Genomic DNA, 22,394 nt, shown 5'->3' on the forward strand with positions numbered 1-22,394 from the left:
GTTTAAATCACGGATAGATGGATTCCTGATCGGTAAGGGAATTAGGGGTTATGGGGATAAGTGGAACTGATCCACTTCAGATCAGCCATGATCTTACTGAATGGCGGGGCAGGCTCGAGGGGCTAGATGGCCTACTCCTGCTCCTATTTCTTATGTTCTTATGATTTGGCCCTTAGTCCGGAAGTTCATATTCTAAGAGGCCCACCTGAATTGCTTGATTAAAGTCATAACACTCTGTTGACCTCAAGCGGGATTTTACGGTTTCGGGATGACTGAGGCCATAAAATCCCGCCCCTATTGTCAAGCCCCTGGAGTGGGGCTTGATTGAACCCAGGACCCTACTGATACAGAGGCGAGCATGTTAGCAACAAGTGTTGACATCTTTGTAATCCAGGGAGTAGAATTGTGGTGGATAAAGGCAAAATACTGCGGATGCTGGAGTCTGAAACAAAGACAGAAAACATTGGAAAATCTCAACAGGTCCAACAGCATCCGTGGAGAGAGAATAGAGCCAACGTTTCGAGTCAGGATGACCCTTCGTCAGAGCTGAGGACAAGCAAAATCGGAGAAGCCTTACACTGTGAGAGTGAGGGGTGGGGGTGCGGGTAGGAATAGCATAGACAAAAAGGCAAAGGGAATGTAAATGGTGGTGATAAAGGCCGGGGATGGTGCTAATAGCGTCCATAAAGAGATCAGAATGTGTAAATGGCAGGACGGAATGTAGGAATGTGGCAGTTGGCCCTAGTGGGGTGGGGGGGGGGGGAGGGGAAACGAGATGGAAAGCGAGATTTAAAGAAGTGCAAAAATAAAAATAAGAATATAAAGTAATAACTCACTGGCCTGACTTCGAAATATATCGGCCGTTCCTTCACAGTCGCTGGGTCAAAATTTTGGAATTCATAGTATAATAAAATCCCTACAGTGCAGCAGGCGGCCATTTGGCCCATCGAGTCTGCACTGACAACAATCCCACACAGGCCTTATTCCCGAAACCCCACTTATTTACCCTGCTAACCCCCCCCCCACATCATCATAGAATCCCTACAGCGCAGAAGGAGGCCATTCGGCCCATCGAGTCCACACTGACAACAATCCCACACAGACCCTATTCCCGTAACCCCACATTTTTACCCTGCTAACCCTCCTCCCCGACACTGGAGTCAATTTACCATGGCCAATCAACCTAACCTGCACATCTTTGGAGTTCTGTCCCCATCAGCATTGTGGGTCAACCCACAGCACGTGGACTGCAGCGATTCAAGAAGGCAGCTCACCACCACCTTCTCAAGGGCAACTAGAGATGGGCAATAAATGCTGGCCAGCCAGCGACGCCCATGTCCAATGAATGAATAAAATAAATGTATGAATAAGACAAAAAGAAGAAATGAAACAAAATAAATGGGGTGAAGGTGGAGGAGGGAGTTTATGCTCTGAAGTTGTTGAACTCAATGTTCAGTCCGAAAGGCTGTAAAGTGCCCAGTCGGAAGATGAGGTGCCGTTCCTCCAGTTTGCGATATTTAACGATACGGTGTCTGTTACAGTGATGAAGGATTCTTTCTTTCTCAAATACGTTTCTTCTCTTAGGAGAAACGGCCAATCCCAGAACCAGGTCAGAATGGTGAGTGTTGTTATTCATTTCTATCCCAAGGTTCTGCAACTCAACGTTAAATTCTACATGAAAGTTTAAAGTTCATTTATCAGTGTCGCAAGTCGGCTTACACTAACACTTCAATGAAATGAAAATCCCATAGTCGCCACACTCCGGCGCCTGTTCGGGTACACTGAGGGAGAATTTAGCACGGCCAATTCTCCCTATTATAAAAAGGATATTATTAAACTAGAAACAGTGCAGAAAAGATTTACTAGAATGCTACCAGGATTTGATGATTTGAGTTATAAGGAGAGGCTGGGATTTCTTTCCCTGGAACGTAGGAGACTTAGGGGTGATCTTATAGAGGTAGAATCATAGAATCATAGAAATCCTACAGTGCAGAAGGAGGCCATTTGGCCCATCGAGTCTGCACCAACCACAATCCCCCCCAAACCCTACCCCCATATCCCTACACATTTACCCGCTAATCCCTCTGAACTACACATCTCAGGACACTAAGGGACAATTTTTTAGCATGGCCAATCAACCTAACCCGCACATCTTTGGACTGTGGGAGGAAACCGGAGCACCCAGAGGAAACCCACACAGACACGAGGAGAATGTGCAAACTCCACACAGACAGTGACCCAAGCCGGGAATCGAACCCAGGTCCCTGGAGCTGTGAAGCAGCAGTGCTAACCACTGTGCTACCGTGCCGCCCTGGTCTATAAAATAATGAGGGACATAGATCAACTAGATAGTCAACATCTTTTCCCAAAGGTAGGGGAGTCTAAAACTACAGGGCATAGGTTTAAGGTGAGAGGGGAGAGAAACAAAAGGATCCAGAGAGGCAATTTTTTCACACAGAGGGCGGTGAGTGTCTGGAACGAGCTGCCAGAGGCACTAGTAGAGGCGGGTACAATTTTGTCTTCTAAAAAGCAGTTAGACAGTTACATGGGTACGATGGGTATAGAGGGATATGGGCCAAATGCGGGCAATTGGGACTAGCTTACCGGTTTAAACCTCTATGACTCTAATGCCCCTAACCAGCATTTTTATTCGGGCTGTGGGAGGAAACCGGAGCACCCGGAGAAAACCCATGCAGACACGGGGAGAATGCACAGATTCCACACACGGACTCCTTTGGGAAAAGATGTTGACTATCTAGCTGATCTATGTCCCTCATTATTTTTATAGACTTCTATAAGATCACCTCTAGGTCTCCTACGTTCCAGGGAAAAAAGTCCCAGTCTATCCAGCCTCTCCTTATAACTCAAACCATCAAGTCCCGGTCGCATTCTAGTAAATCTTTTCTGCACTGTTTCTAGTTTAATAATATCCACACAGACAGTGACCTAAGCCGGGAATCGAACCTGGGTCCCTGGCGCTGTGAGGCAGCAGTGCTAACCCACTGGGCCACCGTGCTCCCCCTACATTTCAGGTGCAACACCATTAATCTTTAAGTAACAAAATAATTTTAATCTGTTTTATTTTTATTGTTTTGTTTAGGGTGGCACAGTGGTTAGCACTGCTGCCTCACAGCGCCAGGGACCCCGGGTTCGATTCCCAGCTTGGGTCACTGTCTGTGCATTCTCCCCGAGTCTGTGTGGGCTTCCTCCGGGTGCTCCAGTTTCCTCCCACAGTCCAAAAGATGTGCTGGTTTGGTGCATTGGCCCGAACAGGCGCCGGAGTGTGGCGACTAGGGGAATTTCACAGTAACTTCATTGCAGTGTTAATGTAAGCCTTACTTGTGATTAATAACTTCTTAACTTTAATTTTGAGATTTAGAAGTCAAACTCTTTATCATATTCATAATGTGCACAAATGTCATAAAAATGATGCATAGGATTCATAATTGGTAACTTCATGGAATCATAAAATGTTACAGCACAGAAGGAGACCACTTGGCCCTTTATACCTGTGCCAGCTCTTTCGCAGTAGACATACCATTAGTCTCAGCCACTTGCTAATTCCCCGAAGCCCTCCAAGCTTTCCTTTTCAAGTATGTATTTATTCACTTCTCTTTGGCAAGTGGTTGTTGAATCTGCTTCTCCCACCCTCTCACTGTGGCAAAGCAGTTGACCTTGATTCTGGGTGCAGGACTGGAGTCGGGCCAGTGTTCATGCACGCACACGATTTACAAAAGCAGCTTCCACCATCGAAGTGGGATTTTGTAAGAGCAGCCACGTAGAATCTGGAGTGCGCAGATCAGAACAGGTAACAGGAGGTCTGAACCTGGCGAATTCATATGGAAAACCAACCCTTTCGATAGAGTTCTGGGACACCTTTGTAGGGCGTCCTTTGGGATTGTTAAAAGTGGTCATGATTGTGCATCTTTCATGCACCAACCCATTGCAACTGTAAAAGAGGAAGCCAGCGGTCAAAGGAGTGCGAAGGAGATGTCCAGCCTCCAAGGAAATGTCCAAGAATTGTCCAACTGTCCAGGAACTGTCCAGCTGTCAAATCATCAAAGCTACCCAGGAAGTGTCGATGCTGCTCAGGAACTGCCAAAGGATACTCATTGAATTGGCCTGGAGGGGGTAGGTAAGGACGAAAGGGTGGTGGAGGGTCATAAATTGGCACGCGTTGGCACTACTTGGCATAGGGGCGGATAGAGTTGGCATACAGGTGTGGGGCCATAGAGTGTGTATAGAGGTTGATTTGATTTATTACTGTCACATGTATTGGGATACAGTGAAATGTATTTGTCTATACAGCAGTGCCAACCACTGAGTCACTGTGCCAGAAATGTGGTTGACTCTCAACTGCCCTCGGGCAACTAGGGATGGGCAATAAATTCTGGCCCAGCCAGCGACGCCCAAGTCCCACGAATAAAAACCTGTGGTCCTTTTGCCAGTTTCCGTAAACCCTTTTGCTACTGAGCCCGGAAGCAGTTTCTCCTTTCATATTCCGTTTCCTTTTCTATGAGCGGTATGCTTTGTATCCAAAAGAGAAAATGTCAGCAGGTCTGGCAGCATCTGTAAGGAGAGGAAAGAGCTGATGTTTCGAGTCCAGATGACCCTTTGTCAAAGCTAAAAGGCAGAGAAAGTGGGAGATATTTATACTGCAGGCGGTGGGAGTGAAAGATGAGTCAGAGCCACAGAAACCAGGGGAAAAGGCTGCTAATAACTGTCCTATGCTTTGTCTGTACAATATGCTTTGTATAGCGCGCAAGAAACAATACTTTTCACTGTAAACTAATACATGTGACATAAATCGAATCAAATCAAATCAAATCTTGCACAAGTCCTCATGTTTAAAAGTAAGATAGGGTTGTGCCTCTAGGGTATTAACAATGGAAACTGGTGATACATAGTAAGGTTTGCAGTTTCTTTTTCCAACCCTGGGAAGAATGGAATGCAGTGTTGTAAAACTCCTGTTATTGTGACACACAATTGGGTAATATTTCCAGAATGCAAGGGTCAGAGACTTGAAGCATTGCACTGATGAGAAGTTCCTGGAAACTCCAAGAATGTAGAAACTTTAGTTTAAAACGGAGAGACGGTTAGTAAATCCTTCTTTGTTTCAACCAGCATTCTTGCAAGCTGTCGACTGATGAAGCAACTCATGTTAAGGTGCTAAATGCGCAGATATCCCAAATCCCGGAAGGGAAATTTGGAACGTCAGTTCTTAGCTGTCTATTTTGCAATTTTGCATCATGTGAGGCAAATTTAAGTTCATTTATTAGTGTCACAAGTCGGCTGACATTAACACTGCAGTGAAGTCACTGTGAAAATCCCCCAGTCGCCGCACTCCGGCGCCTGTTCGGGTACACTGAGGGAGAATTTAGCACGGCCAATGCACCCTAACCAGCACGTCTTTCAGACTGTGGGAGGAAACCGGAGCACCCGGAGGAAACCCACGTAGACACGGGGAGAACATGCAGACTCCACAATCACCCAAGCCGGGAATCAAACCCAGGTCCCTGGCGCTGTTAAAGTTTAAGTTTATTTAAGGTTTAAAGTTTATTAAAGTTTAAGTTTATTTATTAGTGTCACAAGTCGGCTGACATTGACACTGCAATGAAGTTACTGTGAAAATCCCCTAGTCGCCACACTCCCGTGCCTGTTCGGGTACACTGAGGGAGAATTTAGCATAGCCAATGCACACCTAACCAGCACATCTTTCAGACTGTGGGAGGAAACCGGAGCACCCGGAGGAAACCCACATAGACATGGGGAGAACGTGCAGACTCCACACAGACAGTGACCCAAGCCAGGAATCGAACCTGGGTCTCTGGCGCTGTGAGGCAGCAGTGCTAACCACTGTGCCTGGAATGGCAGGTCTGTCATATGAAGAGAGACTAAGTCAGTTAGGATTATATTCACTGGAATCTAGAAGAGTGAGAGGGGATCTCATAGAAACTTATAAAATTCTCACACGGTTAGACCGGGTAGATTCAGAAAGAATGTTCCCGATGGTGAGGGGAGTCCAGAACTAGGGGTCATAGTTTGAGGATAAGGGGCAAACCTTTTAGAACTGAGGTGAGGAGAACTTTCTTCGCCCAGAGGGTGGTGAATGTGTAGAACTCAGTCCCACAGAAAGTAGTTGAGGCCAAAACATCTGATTTCAAGAAGAAATTAGATATAGCTCTTGGGGCTAAAGGGATCAAGAGATATGGAGGGAAGGGGGGGATCAGGATATTGAATTTGATGATCAGCCACAATCATAATAAATGGCAGAGCAGGCTTGAAGGGCCGAATGGCCTACTCCTGCTTCTAGTTTCCATGTTTCTATGTTCATAGAATCCCTACAGTACAGAAAGAGGCCATTCGGCCCATCGAGTCTGCACCGACCACAGTCCCACCCAGGCCCTACCCCCATATCCCTACATATTTTACCCACTAATCCCTCTAACCTGCACATCTCAGGACACTAAGGGGAAATTTAAGCATGGCCAATCAACCTAATTCGCACATCTTTGGAGTGTGGGAGGAAACTGGAGCACCCGGAGGAAACCCACGCAGACACGGGGAGAATGTGCAAACTCCGTACAGACAGTGACCCAAGCCGGGAATCGAACCCAGGTCCCTGGAGCTGTGAAGCAGCAGTGCTAAGCACTGTGCCACCGTGCCACCCTCCATCCTAAAAGCATGCCTCGAAAGTTTCTTGGGATGTTTTATCATAGAATCCCTACGGTGCAGAAGGAGGCTATTCGGCCCATGGAGTCTGCACCGACCACAATCCCACCCAGGCCCTATTCCCGTAACCCCACATATTTACCCTGCTAATCCCCTGACACTCGGGGCAATTTAGCACGGCCAGTCCACCCAAGCAGCACGTCTTTCGGATAGTGGGAGGAAACCGGAGCAAACCCACGCAGGCATGGGGAGAAAGTGCAAACTCCACACAGACAGTAACCCGAGGCCGGAATTGAACCCAGAGCCCTGGCTGTGAGGCAGCAGTGTTAACCACCATGCCACCGTCCCCCCCCTTTACTATATTAAAGGCTCTATGCATAGCCAGGTGTTTGACGTTGGAATAAACTCCTTTTGAAAAGTAATTGTATTGGGTAGTTTGAGTGGATTGAAAAGCTGCAGGAAGTGGAAAGTAGCCAGAATGTAGAGCCTTGTTCGTCCCAACAACTTTTATCTATCATTATTGGTGTTGTGCTCCAGAGAACTTCAGTTTCTCAAGTAATCTGTGAGGGCAGACGAAGACCAAATAAATCAAAGAATAAAGGAAGCCGACATTCCTGGATATGTCCCAGGTATCACTCAGGTGTTCTGTCCAAAGGTTTAAATTCCCGAATTTTTCTTTCCCTGCCGTGCTTGCAGAGGTGCTCCTGCAGATGAGTGCCGTTGGGATCTGTGGATCGGACGTCCATTATTGGCAGCATGGAAAATTAGGAGACTTCCTCATGCGAAAGCCCATGGTGCTGGGACATGAAGGCTCGGGGACTGTGGTTAAAGTGGGATCGGACGTGCAACATCTCAAAGCAGGTCAGTAACTGGGAAACAGAAGTGGATTTTTATTTATTAAACCTTTGTTTTAAGTAAAAGATGTCCCCGACCCTCGTCCACATTTTCTCAACACGTGCGGGGGTGAGGGGAGGGGAGAGTGGAGGGGGGGGGGGGGGGGGGGGGGGGACAATGGATAAGTGGCACCCAGGTTACTGGAAGTTTTGATAAACTGTATGCAGGGACGGTGGCACAGTGGTTAGCACAGCTGCCTCACAGTTCCAGTCACCGTCCCTCAATGAAAAGGGTTTCAATCTAATTTTATGACTGTCACTTTGGGGCAGCACGTTAGCACAGCGGATTCAATTCCAGCCTCGAGTTCCTGTCTGTTGGAGTCTGCACATTCTCCACGTATCTGCGTGGGTTTCCTCCAGGTGCCACGGTTTCCTCCCACAGTTCAAAGACTACTATTTTGATCCATTTAAACCACCCAATGCAATTACTTTTCGAAGGGAGTTTATTCCAATGTCAAACACCTGGATATGTATGGTGCCTTTAACGTTGTAAAGGGGCGGCACGGCGGCACAGTGGTTAGCACTGCCGCCTCACAGCGCCAGGGACCCGGGTTCGATTCCCGGCTTGGGTCACTGTCTGTGTGGAGTTTGCACATTCTCCCCGTGTCTGCGTGGGTTTCCTCCGGTTGCTCCAATTTCCTCCCACAAACTACTTGTGACTAATAAATAAACTCAATTTCTCCAGTTGCAAAAATCCAGAAAAAGTCTAAGTTTATTTATTAGTGTCACAAGTAGGCTTACATTAACACTGCAATGAAGTTACTGTGAAAGTCCCCTAGTCACCACACTCCTGTTCGGGTACACTGAGGGAGAATTTAGCACGGCCAATGCACCTTTTTATAGAAACCCTACAGCACAGAAAGAGGCCATTCGGCCCATCGAGTCTGCACCGACCACAATCCCACCCAGGCCCTACCCCCATATCCACTCACTAATCCCTCTAACCTACGCATCTCAGGACACTAAGGGGCAATTTAGCATGGCCAATCAACCTAACCCGCACGTCTTTCAGACTGTGGGAGGAAACCGGAGCACCCGGAGGAAACCCACGCAGACACGGGGAGAAGGTGCAAACTCCACACAGTGACCCGATGCTGGGAATTGAACTCGGGGAGCAGTGCCAACCGTTGTGCTAACGTGCTGCCCCAAGGTGGCATAGTCACAAAACTAGAGTGAAGCCCTTTTCATTGAGGGATGATTCATAAAGCATTTTTCCGTAGAGAGGGTCGTGGTACTGATTTGATTTGATTTATTATTGTCATTGTATTGGTACACAGTGAAAAGTATTGTTTCTTGTGCGCTATACAGACAAAGCATACCGTTCATAGAGAAGGAAAGGAGAGAGTGCAGAATGTAGTGTTACGGTCACAGTGAGGGTGTAGAGAAAGATCAACTTAATACGAGGTAGGTCCATTCAAAAGTCTGATGGCAACAGGGAAGAAACTGTTCTTGAGTCGGTTGGTACGTGACCTCAGACTTTTGTATCTTTTTCCCGAAGGAAGAAGGTGGAAGAGAGAATGTCCGGGGTGCGCGGTGTCCTTAATTATGCTGGCTGCTTTGCCGAGGCAGCGGGAAGTGTAGATGGAATCGATGGATGGGAGGCTGGTTTGCATGATGGACTGGGCTTCATTCACGATCTTTTGTAGTTCCTTGCGGTCTTAGAAACTGACGTGTTTCTTGGCCAAGAAAATTCAAGAGGCGGGGGGGGGGGGGGCGGTGGCGATTCACACCATCATAGGGGAGGATGGCGATTAAACTCGCTGGCAAAACTCAACTGCTCAGAGATCCGAGCGCCATCTCTTAAGGGTGGTCTCAGAGGGTCCCCTTCCCACCCCCAATCGGAGCCAGTGTGCGAGGTGTCCGGGGTGTGAGGGGTCCTTAATTACGCTGGCTGTTTTGCCGAGGCAGCGTGAAGTGTAGACGGAATTGACGGATGGGAGGCTGGGGTTTGTGTGATGGATTGGGTTACGTTCACAACCCTTTGTGGTTTCTTGCGGGTCTTGGACAGAGAAGGAGACATACGATACATCCGGAAAGGAATCACGGTTGCAATATTGGAGCTTTCAAGATATAGATGGAGAGTTTTTATTAAGATATGAGTTTCAAAGGATATAGGCCCATTGCCCCCACTCCCTCCCTTCCTCCACCTCCCTCCCTCCCTGCTGCTGTTGACCCTTGCAGGAATGCCTTTATTAAAGAGTTGTACCTATCCCCTTTCTCATAGGTGACAGAGTTGCCATTGAGCCCGCTTACCCCCTTCAAAATGATGACTTCTGCAAATCAGGACGCTACAACCTGTCACCAAGGATGTTCTGCTGTGCGACCCCACCCTACGATGGCCACCTGTCCCGATACTATGCCCACAATGCCAACTACTGCTTCAAGTGAGTTCTGCGGGGGTTCCTGTCTTAATGATTCCTCATCACCGTCCACTGTTGGAAAGTTTCACACTCAAGAGGCTCAGAAGAGCTTAGCTTCAGTTCACCAATAGCGCAGCAACTAACTCTTAATTCACTCTAATGCCCTGGTCTAACCACGACTTGGATACTTCTCCATGCGTGACGTGGTATTTTAACATGCTAGCCCATGATGAGCTTTGGTTGGCTGACGTACTGCATCATACCACCCTGTGGGCATTGTCACACATGGGAAGAACGTGCAGACTCCGTACAGACAGTGACCCAAGCCGGGAATCGAACCCGGGACCCTGGCACTGTGAGGCAGCAGTGCTTACCACTGTGCCACTGTTGGCTAAAAATTGTCAGTTGTTAGAAATATCCAAACGTATCATCACTGGTGACTTAACACATCAATGAAATGTTAGGGTAAGTCAGGCCGGTCACCTTTCACATAGCTCTGACCTAGATACCTGTTGCTGTTCCGGTTTCAACATCGCTGTGTGAGATTTGGAAAGGAACCCAGGCCAAAAGTAAATAGTGTCAAAGCAAACTATTTGCATAATTGCAATGCCAGTGCCAGTAATTCAAGAATGCAATGGAGTGACAAAGAGTTTCCTCAGAGTATCCGTTTTACCATTTCCCTGTGGAATTGAAGCGAATGGATAGCACAGAAGCTGGCTGATGCATGCTGGCATTTGAACTTCACATGAATCTACCTCCTCCCACCCTATTTCCTTTCACTCCGTCATCGTATTTCTTTCTCCTTCACGTGTTCATTTAGTTTCCCGTCAACCGCATCTAGGCTTTGAGTCCCCACTGCTCCCTGCGGTGGTGAGTTCCACATTGTGTTAAGACCCAGGCCAGAAGCTCCAAGGTGTTTTATGAAGATAGCCTAGGCCTTAAGGGTGGGATTTTCCGACCGCGCTCACCCCAAAGCCGGAAAATCCCATCCAAGTTCAACGGACATTTGCATGGTCCAGGGGAACACCAACAACCCCTTGGAAAAGAGGCGCATCTTCCTCCCCAACCGCTCCCCCCATCCCCAACCGGGTCCCTGGCGCTTTGAGGCAGCCACTGTGCCACCGTTTCATAATAAGCTATTTTGAAAATGCATAATCATTCATCTATATATTAATCAAACTTGAAATGGTAAAAAAAAGAAATGTTTGTATTTGATTGGAGCACGGCTTTCACAGTCAATGTTGTGAGCAATCAGCACGGACCTCACTTCACTTCCCTTTGCTTCACGTGTGAATCACTTCAGTCAGACCGGTCGGAAAAAACTACATGGACGGGAATCAGCGGAATGAGTCATAGAGGTTTACAGCAAGGAAAAGGCCCTTCAGCCCAACTTGTCCCTTTTATTAACCACTAAGCTCGCCCCAATTGCCCACGTTTGGCCCATCTCCCTCTATACCCATCCTACCCATGTAACTGCCTAAATGCTTTTTAAAAGACAAAATTGTACCTGCCTCTACTACTACCTAAGTTCTAAAAGAGATAGCTGAGGAAATTGTGGAGGCATTGGTGGTGATCTTTCAGGAATCACTGGAGGCAGGGAGGGTCCCAGAGGACTGGAAAGTAGCTGATGTAACACCGCTGTTTAAGAAGGGGGGAAGGCAGCAGATGGGAAATTATAGGCCGGTTGGCCTGACTTTGGTCATTGGCAAGATTTTAGAGTCCATTATTAAAGAGGAGATCATGGAGTACTTGGAAGCGCATGATAAAGTAGGACTGAGTCAGCACGGCTTTGTCAAGGGGAGGTCATGTCTGACAAATCTGTTAGAGTTCTTTGAGGAGGGAACAAGGAAGTTAAATAAAGGAGAATCAGTGGATGTGATTTATTTAGATTTCCAGAAGGCCTTTGACAAGGAGACTGTTAAATAAGTTAAGAGCCCATAGTGTTAAGGGTAAGATCCTGGCAGGGATAGAGGATTGGCTGAATGGCAGAAGGCAGAGAGTGGGGATAAAGGGGTCTTTCTCAGGATGGCAGCCGGTGACTAGTGGTGTGCCTCAGGGGTCAGTGCTGGGACCACAACTTTTCACAATGTACACTAACGATTTGGAGGAAGGAACTGAAGGCATTGTTGCTAAGTTTGCAGATAATACAAAGATATGTAGAGGGACAGGTAGTATTGAGGAAGCAGGGGGGCTGCAGAAGGACTTGGACAGGTTGGGAGAGTGGGCAAAGAAGTGGCAGATGGAATACAATGTGGAAAAGTGTGAGGTTATGCACTTTGGAAGGAGGAATGGAGGCATAGACTATTTTTTAAATGGGGGAATGCTTAGGAAATCAGAAGCACAAAGGGACTTGGGAGTCATTGTTCAAGATTCCCTTAAGGTTAACGTGCAGGTTCAGTAGGCAGTTAGGAAGACAAATGCAATGTTAGCATTCATGTCGAGAGGGCTAGAATACAAGAGCAGGGATACATCCCTGCTTCTGAGGCTGTATAAGGCTCTGGTCAGACCCATTTGGAGTATTGTGAGCAGTTTTGGGCCCTGTATCGAAGGAAGGATGTGCTGGCCTTGGAAAGGGTCCAGAGGAGGTTCACAAGAATGATCCCTGGAATGAAGAGCTTGTCATATGTGGAAAGGTTGAGGACTCTGGGTCTGTACTCGTTGGAGTTTAGAAGGATGAGGGGGGGATCTTATTGAAACTTACAGGATGCTGCAAGGCCTGGATAGAGTGGACGTGGAGATGATGTTTCCACTAGTAGGAAAAACTAGAACCAGAGGGCACAATCTCAGGCTAAAGGGACGATCCTTTAAAACAGAGATGAGGATGAATTTCTTCAGCCAGAGAGTGGGGAATCTGTGGAACTCTTTGCCACAGAAAGCTGTGGAGGCCGGGTCATTGAGTGTCTTTAAGACAGAGATAGATAGATTCTTGATTAATAAGGGAATCAGGGATAATGGGGAAAGGGCAGGAGAATGGGGATGGGAAAAATATCAGCCATGATTGAATGGCGGAGCAGACTCGATGGCCAAGTCGCCCAATTCTGCTCCTATGTCTTTGGTCTAAATGGCTACTGGACCTTACATATACCCCTTTGGGGCCCAAAACACCAGGCTAGGGTGTCATTGCGACGGGGAAGTGCATTGTTGGCACTGCCAAGGTGTAGGGAGACTGAAGGGAGGCTTAGTGGGGAGGTATGAAGGGGAAGGGGGGCTGAGGGGGGAGGGTCGGGTCACCCTCATCCCTGTGTGGTGTGTTTGGGGGGGAGCGGTTGGGCAGGAAGATGCGCCTCTTTTCTAAGGGGTTGTTGGTGTTCCCCTGGACCATGCAAATGTCCGTTGACCTCGGGCGGGATTTTCCGGCTTTGGGGTGAGCGCGGTTGGCAAATCCCACCCTTAAGGCCTAGGCTATCTTCACAAAACGCCTTGGAGCTTCTGGCCTGGGTCTTAACACAATGTGGAACTCACCACCGCAGGGAGCAGTGGGGACTCAAAGCCTAGATGCAGTTGACTGGAAACTAAATGAACACGTGAAGGAGAAAGAAATACGATGACGGAGTGAAAGGAAATAGGGTGGGAGGAGGTAGATTCATGTGAAGTTCAAATGCCAGCATGCATCAGCCAGCTTCTGTGCTATCCATTCTCTGCAATTCCACAGGGAAATGGTAAAACGGATACTCTGAGGAAACTCTATGTCACTCCATTGCATTCTTGAATTACTGGCACTGGCATTGCAATTATGCAAATAGTTTGCGTGGACACTATTTACTTTTGGTCTGGGTTCCTTTCCAAAACTCACACAGCGATGTTGAAACCGGAACAGCAACAGGTATCTAGGTCAGAGCTATGTGAAAGGTGACCGGCCTGACTTACCCTAACATTTCATTGATGTGTTAAGTCACCAGTGACAGTATGTTTGGACATTTCTAACAACTGACTATCTGTAGCCAACAGCGGCACAGTTGTTAGCACTGCCGCCTCACAACGCCAGGGACCAGGGTTCGATTCCCGGCTTGGGTCACTGTCTCTGCGGAGTTTGCACGTTCTCCCCGTGTCTGCGTGGGTTTCCGCCGGGTGCTCTGGTTTCCTCCCACAGTCCAACGACGTGCGGGGTAGGTTGGATTGGCCATGTTAAATTGCCCCTTAGTGTCAGGGGGACTAGCTGGGGTAAATGCATGGTGTTATGGGGATAGGCTCTGGGTGGGATTGTGGTCAGTACAGACTCGATGGGCCAAATGGCCTCCTTTTGCACTGGAGTAGTTCTATAAACAGCAGCTTTTCATGGCCACAGGTGCAAGATCTCAACCTGCTTTTGCAGATAGAGTCACCTGATGAAGGAGCAGCGCTCCGAAAGCTCATGATTCCAAATAAACCTGTTGGACGTTAACCTGATGTTGTGAGGCTTCTCACTTTTGCAGACAGAGACAGCATGTACCAAACAATTTCAATACGAGATAAGGGTTAACGTACGTAGCTGGCAGTTTGTGACCTGCTCAGTATGTTTTGAGTTCTTTGATCAACACAGGACTGGCTTTTGCCAGTATCTGAATTTTGCAAGATTTTTACACAGAGGGGGCGGGGTGGGGGTGGAGGGGAGGCGGGGGGGGGGGGGGGGGGGGTGCCTGGAACTTGCTGCCGGGGGAGGTAGTGGAAGCAGATATGATAGTGACTTTAAGGGGCGTCTTGACAAATACATGAATAGGATGGGAATAGAGGGATACGGTCCCCGGAAGGGTAGGGGGTTTTAGTTCAGTCGGGCAGTGTGGTCATTGCAGGCTTGGAGGGCCGAAGGGCCTGTTCCTGTGCTGTAATTTTCTTTGTTCTTTGTTCTATCTCTATCTCTCTGGGGTGGCATGGTGGCACAGTGGTTAGCACTGCTGTTTCATAGCGCCAGGGACCCGGGTTCGATTCCTGGCTTGGGTCAATGTCTGTGTGGAGTTTGCACGTTCTCCCCGTGTCTGCGTGGGTTTCCTCCGGGTGCTCCGGCTTCCTCCCACATTCTGAAAGACGTGCTGGTTAGGGTGCATTGACCCGAACAGGCGCCGGAGTGTGGCGACTAGGGGGGAATTTCACAGTAACTTCATTGCAGTGTTAATATAAGCCTTACTTGTGACTAATAAATAAACTTTTTCTCTCTCCCAGTAATTCTTTTCAGTTTGCTTTCTGCAATGTTTTAATTTTAAATTCTGCTCAATAAAAGACAAATCATCGTATCAGTGCCGTCTCCGCCTATTCTGAGGAATGAACGGACCCTACAGGATGATACTAACATTTATTTACTGAAGGAACAAACGATCAGAGTTGTTCTTTTGTTGCAGGCTTCCCGAGTGTGTGAGCTCTGAAGAAGGCGCTTTCATTGAACCCCTTTCAGTTGCGATTCATGCCTGTCGCAGGGGACGAGTAAAACTGGGAAGCAAAATCTTAATCTGTGGAGCAGGTAAATATCTGGATTGTTTGTTACAAATGTCATCCGCCATTGAATAGTTTTGAAGATCGCACGGTAACAATTGAAGTGACTTGTAGCCAGCGTAACAACAAAGCAGCAACATCCTTCCCCACCTCACCTCAACCCCTTTGTTTCCATTTTATTTAATTTTGTACTGTTCCCTACCTTTTATTTCTTCATTGTCTTTCTTCATTTTTCTTCCCCCCCCCACTCTTTCGCCCTACTTTATCACCCCTTTCCTTTTTCTCCCCCTTTGCTTCCCCTTTCCCCCTTTTTCTACATTTTATCTCTCTCCCACCCATTCCCCCTCCTTCCCCCCACATTTTCATTTGTCACAGTTTACCCTCTGATTTCAGCTTCTCTGCCGTTTGACCATTCACACCTTCTATTCTCTCTATGGGCTGCCATTAGCAGCCTTTCCCCTTGGTTTCTGTGGCTCTGATTCATCTTTCATTCCCTCCCTTTGCAGTATAAATATCTCCCACTTTCTCTGCCTTTTAGCTTTGACAAAGGGTCACCTGGACTCGAAACATCAGCTCTTTTCCCTCCTTTCCGATGCTGCCAGACCTGCTGAGATTTTCCAGCATTTTCTCTTTTGGTTTCAGATTCCAGCCTCCGCAGTAATTTGCCTTTATCCTTCCTTAATTATTCAGGGCCCATTGGACTTCTGAACCTGTTGGTTGCCAAGGCAATGGGGGCGGCTCAGGTTGTGATCTGCGGTAAGCCTTGTTTTGTGTTGTTCTCACTCGGTTCCCTTGCAGCCGAAGATTTCCGTGTGTCCTCGTTTTGTTCAGAACCTAGTAAAGCAACCCCACTTTTCTTTTCATGCAAATCTCAGCAGGTCTGACAGCATCTGACGAAGGGTCATCCAGACTCGAAACATTGGCTGTATTCCCTCCCCACAGATGCTGTCAGACCTGCTGAGACTTTTCCAGCATTTTCTGTTTTTGTTTCAGATTCCGCAATATTTTGCTTTTACCACTTTTTAAGAATTCATTCGTGGGACATGGGCGTCGCTGGCTGGGCCAGTATTTATTGCCCATCCCGAGTTGCCCTTGGAGGGCAGTTGAGAGTCAACCACATTGCTGTGGCTCTGGAGTCACATGTAGGCCAGACCGAGTAAGGACGGCAGATTTCCTTCCCTAAAGGACATTAGTGAACCAGATGGGTTTTTCCAACAATCGACAATGGTTATCAGTAGATTCTTAAAGAACAAAGAACAGTACAGCACAGGAACAGGCCCTTCGGCCCACCAAGTCAGTGCCGACACAGATGCCTCTCTAATCTAATATTTTCTTGCCTCTACATGGTCCCTATCCCTCTATTCGCTGCCTATTCCTGTATCTATCCAGATGCCTCTTGAACGTTGTTATAGAATCTGCTTCCACCACCTCCTCCGGCAGCGCGTTCCAGCCATTCACCACCCTCTGCCTAAAAAAACGTGCCCCTTGCATCTCTTTTAAACTTTTCCCCCTCTCACTTTCAACCTATACCCCTTCGACCCTGGGAAAAAGTCTCTGACTATCCAAGCCAGTCATAATCTTGTAAACCTCTATCAGGTCCCCCCAATTCCAGATTTCTTTTATTGAATTCAAATTCCACCATCTGCCGTGGCGGGATTCAAACCCAGGTCCCCCAGAACATTAGTTGAGTTTCTGGATTAATAATCGAGCGATAATACCACTAGGCCGTCGCCTTCCACTGCCCCATGCCTGGGCATGTACCTACCTCCCCTTGAAGAAAATGGCAAGGCGATTACTAGTTTAGACAAAAAGAAGTTCGGCTTATTTACAAATTTTGGGAGTCCTTCCTGATCGATGGCAAATCAGATACTCCGACTCAGTTCCCCTTGTTGACTTCTCTGTAATGGGGCGTCACGGTGGCACCGTGGTTAGCACTACTGCCTCACAGCTCCAGGGATATGGGTTCGATTCCTGGCTCGGGTCACCGTCTGTGTGGAGTCTGCATGTTCTCCCCCGTGTCTGTGTGGGTTTCCTCCCACAGTCCAAAAATGTGTGGGTTAGGTGTATTGGCCATGCTAAATTGCCCCTTAGTGTCCTGGGATGTGTTAGAGGGGATCAACGGAGTAAATATGTGGCGTTACAGGGATAAGGCCGAGGTGGGATTGTTGTCGGTGTAGACTCGATGGGCCGAATGGCCTCCTTCTGCACTATCGGGATTCTATGATTTCTAAGCGTGGATCAGATTGGTGGTAACAGCGTGGGGTTTGATACCCTTTCTGGCTGGGTTGAATTCGTGACCTGCCTCTTTGCCCTCCCAGTGGTGGTTGTCGTGACGCTCTGGGTCAGACCTGTCTTGGGGCAGCGAACTAAAGGACAACGCTTTTATGCCAAACAAGCACCTTAGTTATAGAAAATGACAAAGAACAAAGAACAAAGAACAGTACAGCACAGGAAACAGGCCCTTCGGCCCTCCAAGCCTGTGCCGCTCCTTGGTCCAACTAGACCAATCGTTTGTATCCCTCCATTCCCAGGCTGCTCATGTGACTATCCAGGTAAGTCTTAAATGATGTCAGCGTGCCTGCCTCCACCACCCTACTTGGCAGCGCATTCCAGGCCCCCACCACCCTCTGTGTAAAAAACGTCCCTCTGATGTCTGAGTTATACTTCGCCCCTCTCACCTTGAGCCCGTGACCTCTCGTGATCGTCACCTCCGACCTGGGAAAAAGCTTCCCACTGTTCACCCTATCTATACCCTTCATAATCTTGTACACCTCTATTAGATCTCCCCTCATTCGCCGTCTTTCCAAGGAGAACAACCCCAGTCTACCCAATCTCTCCTCATAGCTAAGACCCTCCATACCAGGCAACATCCTGGTAAACCTTCTCGGCACTCTCTCTAACGCCTCCACGTCCTTCTGGTAGTGCGGCGACCAGAACTGGACGCAGTACTCCAAATGTGGCCTAACCAGCGTTCTATACAGCTGCATCATCAGACTCCAGCTTTTATACTCTATACCCCGTCCTATAAAGGCAAGCATACCATATGCCTTCTTCACCACCTTCTCCACCTGTGTTGCCACCTTCAAGGATTTGTGGACTTGCACACCTAGGTCCCTCTGTGTTTCTATACTCCTGATGACTCTGCCATTTATTGTATAACCCCTCCCGACATTATTTCTTCCAAAATGCATCACTTCGCATTTATCCGGATTAAACTCCATCTGCCACCTCTCCGCCCAATTTTCCAGCCTATCTATATCCTGCTGTATTGCCCGACAATGCTCTTCGCTATCCACAAGTCCAGCCATCTTCGTGTCATCCGCAAACTTGCTGATTACACCAGTTACACCTTCTTCCAAATCATTTATATATATCACAAATAGCAGAGGTCCCAGTACAGAGCCCTGCGGAACACCACTGGTCACAGACCTCCAGCCGGAAAAAGACCCTTCGACCACTACCCTCTGTCTCCTATGGCCAAGCCAGTTCTCCACCCATCTAGCCACTTCTCCTTGTATCCCATGAGCCTTAACCTTCTTAACCAACCTGCCATGTGGGACTTTGTCAAATGCCTTACTGAAATCCATATAGACGACATCCACGGCCCTTCCTTCATCAACCGTTTTTGTCACTTCCTCAAAAAACTCCACCAAATTTGTAAGGCACGACCTCCCTCTTACAAAGCCATGCTGTCTGTCACTAATGAGATTGTTCCGTTCTAAATGCACATACATCCTGTCTCTAAGAATCCTCTCCAACAACTTCCCTACCACGGACGTCAAGCTCACCGGCCTATAATTTCCCGGGTTATCCCTGCTACCCTTCTTAAACAACGGGACCACATTCGCTATCCTCCAATCCTCAGGGACCTCACCCGTGTCCAAAGAAGCGACAAAGATTTCCGTCAGAGGCCCAACAATTTCATCTCTCGTCTCCCTGAGCAGTCGAGGATAGATGCCATCAGGCCCTGGGGCTTTGTCAGTTTTAATGTTCCCTAAAAAACCTAACACTTCCTCTCTTGTAATGGAGATTTTCTCTAACGGGCCAACACCTCCCTCCGAGACACTCCCGGTTAACACGCCCCTCTCCTTCGTGAATACCGATGCAAAGTATTCATTTAGGATCTCCCCTATTCCCTTGGGTTCTAAGCATAATTCCCCTCCTTTGTCCCTGAGAGGTCCGATTTTCTCCCTGACAACTCTTTTGTTCCTAACGTATGAATAGAATGCCTTAGGATTCTCCTTAATCCTGCCTGCCAAGAACATCTCGTGACCTCTTTTTGCCCTTCTAACTCCCCGTTTGAGTTCTTTCCTACTCTCTCTGTATTCCTCCAGAGCTCCATCTGTTTTCAGTTGCCTGGACTTAACGTACGCCTCACTTTTCATTTTAATCAGATCCTCAATTTCCCTGGTTATCCACGGCTCTCGAATCCTACCTTTCCTATCTTTCCTTTTTACAGGCACATGCCTATCCTGCAGCCTTATCAATAGTTCCTTAAAAGACTCCCACACGCCAGACGCGGACTTACCCTCGAACATCCTCTCCCAACCAACATCCACCAATTCCTGCCTAATCCGGCTATAGTTAGCCTTCCCCCAATTTAGCACCCTGCCCGTAGGACAGCACTCATCCTTGTCCATTACTATCCTAAAGTTAACAGAGTTGTGGTCACTATTTGCCACATGTTCCCCTACATTATGAATGACGTTATGAATGAGTCTGCCATTCAACCCATAGTACTCTGACACAAAACAACTATTCATAAGATGAAAGCTTGGCATAAAAATAGAACGTCACTGCAACAATTGCCCATGTCTCTTTTACACTGTGCTTTTGAACTTCCTGTATTCCCCAGCGATACATGTAACTGAGATACTAATGACCAGAAGTGAGTGGCTATAAGTGAACCATGCATGGAATTACCAAATCTCCTTTATCTTTGGCAATTGCTTTTGAATTCTCTGCCCGGAAGTATCTCCACTCACAATAATGGGGAACTTAACTAATTAAACCAAAGTATCGTTCATAGAGTCCCCACCGCGCAGAAGGAGGCCATTTGGCCCATCGATCTACACTGACTCTCCGACAGAGCGTCCCACCCAGGCCCTAACCCCTGCGGGTGGCATGGTGGCACAGTGATTAGCACTGCTGCCTCACAGCGCCAGGGACCCGTGTTCAATTCCTGAGTGAAGCATTGGGCCATGACATGAATAACAAGGTGTCCAAACCTGAATTCCTGAGGCAACTTGCTCACAGCGTCAGGGACCTGGGTTCAATTCCGGCCTCGGGTCACTGCCTGTGTGGAGTTTGCACGTTCTCCCCATGTCTGCGAGTGCTCCGGTTTCCTCCCACAGTCCAAAGATGTGCGGGTTAGGTGGTTTGGCCATGCTAAATTAACCCGAGGGTCAGGGCGATTAGCAGGGTAAATGTGTGGGGTTACGGGAATAGGGCATGAGTGGGATTGTGGTCGGTGCAGACTCAATGGGCCGACTGGCCCCCTGCACTGTAGGGATTCTATGATAACCCCATGTATTTACCCTACTAATCAAGTTACACATTTCCTGATATTGGCCTGCCTTGTGTTAATTGCATTGTTAATTAAGGTTCAGGATCTGCAGGTCAAGGGCATTCGTTAAAGGATTACTTCAGCACGTATAAAGAGAGCCTATTTTGGTTTAGTTAGCTAAATTTCCTTTCTGGTTTTGTTTTAGTTACAGTACCCCACCAGGGGCTGTGATCACCCCCCCACCCCCAACCCCTCTCATTTGTGTTTAATTTATTGATCATTTCTTCAATTGGAAGAGTATAAATAGGGGATCACCCCCGGGCAGCACGGTGGCACAGAGGTTGGCACTGCTGCCTCACAGCGCCAGGGACCCGGGTTCAATTCCAACCTGGGGTGTGGAGTCTGCATGTTCTCCCCATGTCTGCGTGGGTTTCCTCCGGGTGCTCCGGTTTCCTCCCACACTCCAAAGATGTGCAGGTTAGGTGGATTGGCCATGCTAAATTGTCCCATAGTGTCCAAAGATTTGTAAGTTAGGTGTATTGACCATGCTAAATTGCCCCTTAGTGTCCAAAGATGTGCAGGTTAGGTGGATTGGCCATGCTAAATTGCCCCTTAGTGTCCAAAGATGTGCAGGTTAGGTGGATTGGCCATGCTAAATTGCCCCTTAGTGTCCAAAGATGTGCAGGTTAGGTGGATTGGCCATCCTAAATTGCCCCTTAGTGTCCCAGGATGTGTGGGTTAAGGGGTAAATATGTGGGTTACAAAGATAGGGCAGGAGAGGTTGGCCTAAGTAAGATGCTCTGTCGGAGAGTCAGTGTAGACTCGACGGGCCGAATGGCCTCCTTCTGCACTATCGGGATTCTATGATATATATAGAAAGATCCTATTTTGGCTTTAGTTCGCTCAGGTTCCTTTGAGGTTTTGGTTTAGTTACAGTGCCGCACCAGGGGCTGTCACCTCCCTGACCCCTCTCACGTGTGCTTAATTTATTGCTCATTTCTTTATTTAAAAGAATATCGATAGGGGATCACCCCCGGGGAATGATACTTTGGTTTAATTAGATAAGTTTCCTTTTAATGTTTTATTTTAGTTACAGTGACACACCATTTTGGGGTGTGGGGGGGCGGCGGGGGGGGGGGGGGGGGGGGGGGGGGCGTGGGGGGGCGGTGAGTGTTGCCTTAGATCTCTGTCACTTTCGATTATTTTATTAATCATTGTTTCTCTTACAAGAGTCATTCCAGACCTTTATTGACACTGGTGGTGACTTAGAGAGAGTTTGGAGCTATTCATTGGTAGTATTTCACTTTGTGGCTAGATCTGAAACTTGAGTAAACATGGCACAGTGATCAGCACTGCTGCCTCACAGCGCCAGGGACCCGAGTTCGATTCCCGCCTTGGGTCACTGTCTGTGTGGAGTTTGCACATTCTCCCCGTGTCTGCGTGGGTTTCCTCCGGGTGCTCCGGTTTCCTCCCACAGTCTGAAAGACGTGCTGGTTGGGCGCATTGGCCGTGCTAAATTCTCCCTCAGTGTACCCGAACAGGCACCAGAGTGTGGCGACC

The 22,394-nt window shown here is 48.0% G+C and overlaps 1 protein-coding gene across 4 annotated transcripts in view; it reads left to right on the forward strand.

Moving 5' to 3' along the window:
* The window catches only part of LOC144480394 (sorbitol dehydrogenase-like), a 62,668-nt gene that overhangs the window by 16,844 nt on the left and 23,430 nt on the right, over positions 1–22,394 (forward strand). For 2 of the 4 annotated variants that reach the window (XM_078199795.1, XM_078199799.1), the window contains exons 2-6: positions 1,585–1,618; positions 7,369–7,533; positions 9,790–9,949; positions 15,238–15,356; positions 16,019–16,084. In XM_078199795.1, the coding sequence (XP_078055921.1) occupies positions 1,585–1,618; positions 7,369–7,533; positions 9,790–9,949; positions 15,238–15,356; positions 16,019–16,084 (544 nt within the window). The remainder of the gene's footprint in view (positions 1–1,584; positions 1,619–7,368; positions 7,534–9,789; positions 9,950–15,237; positions 15,357–16,018; positions 16,085–22,394) is intronic. The other 2 variants (XM_078199797.1, XM_078199796.1) reach the window with 2 other exon arrangements.

This window comes from Mustelus asterias, chromosome 29 (genome assembly GCF_964213995.1).
Source record: "Mustelus asterias chromosome 29, sMusAst1.hap1.1, whole genome shotgun sequence".
Taxonomy (NCBI): domain Eukaryota; kingdom Metazoa; phylum Chordata; class Chondrichthyes; order Carcharhiniformes; family Triakidae; genus Mustelus; species Mustelus asterias.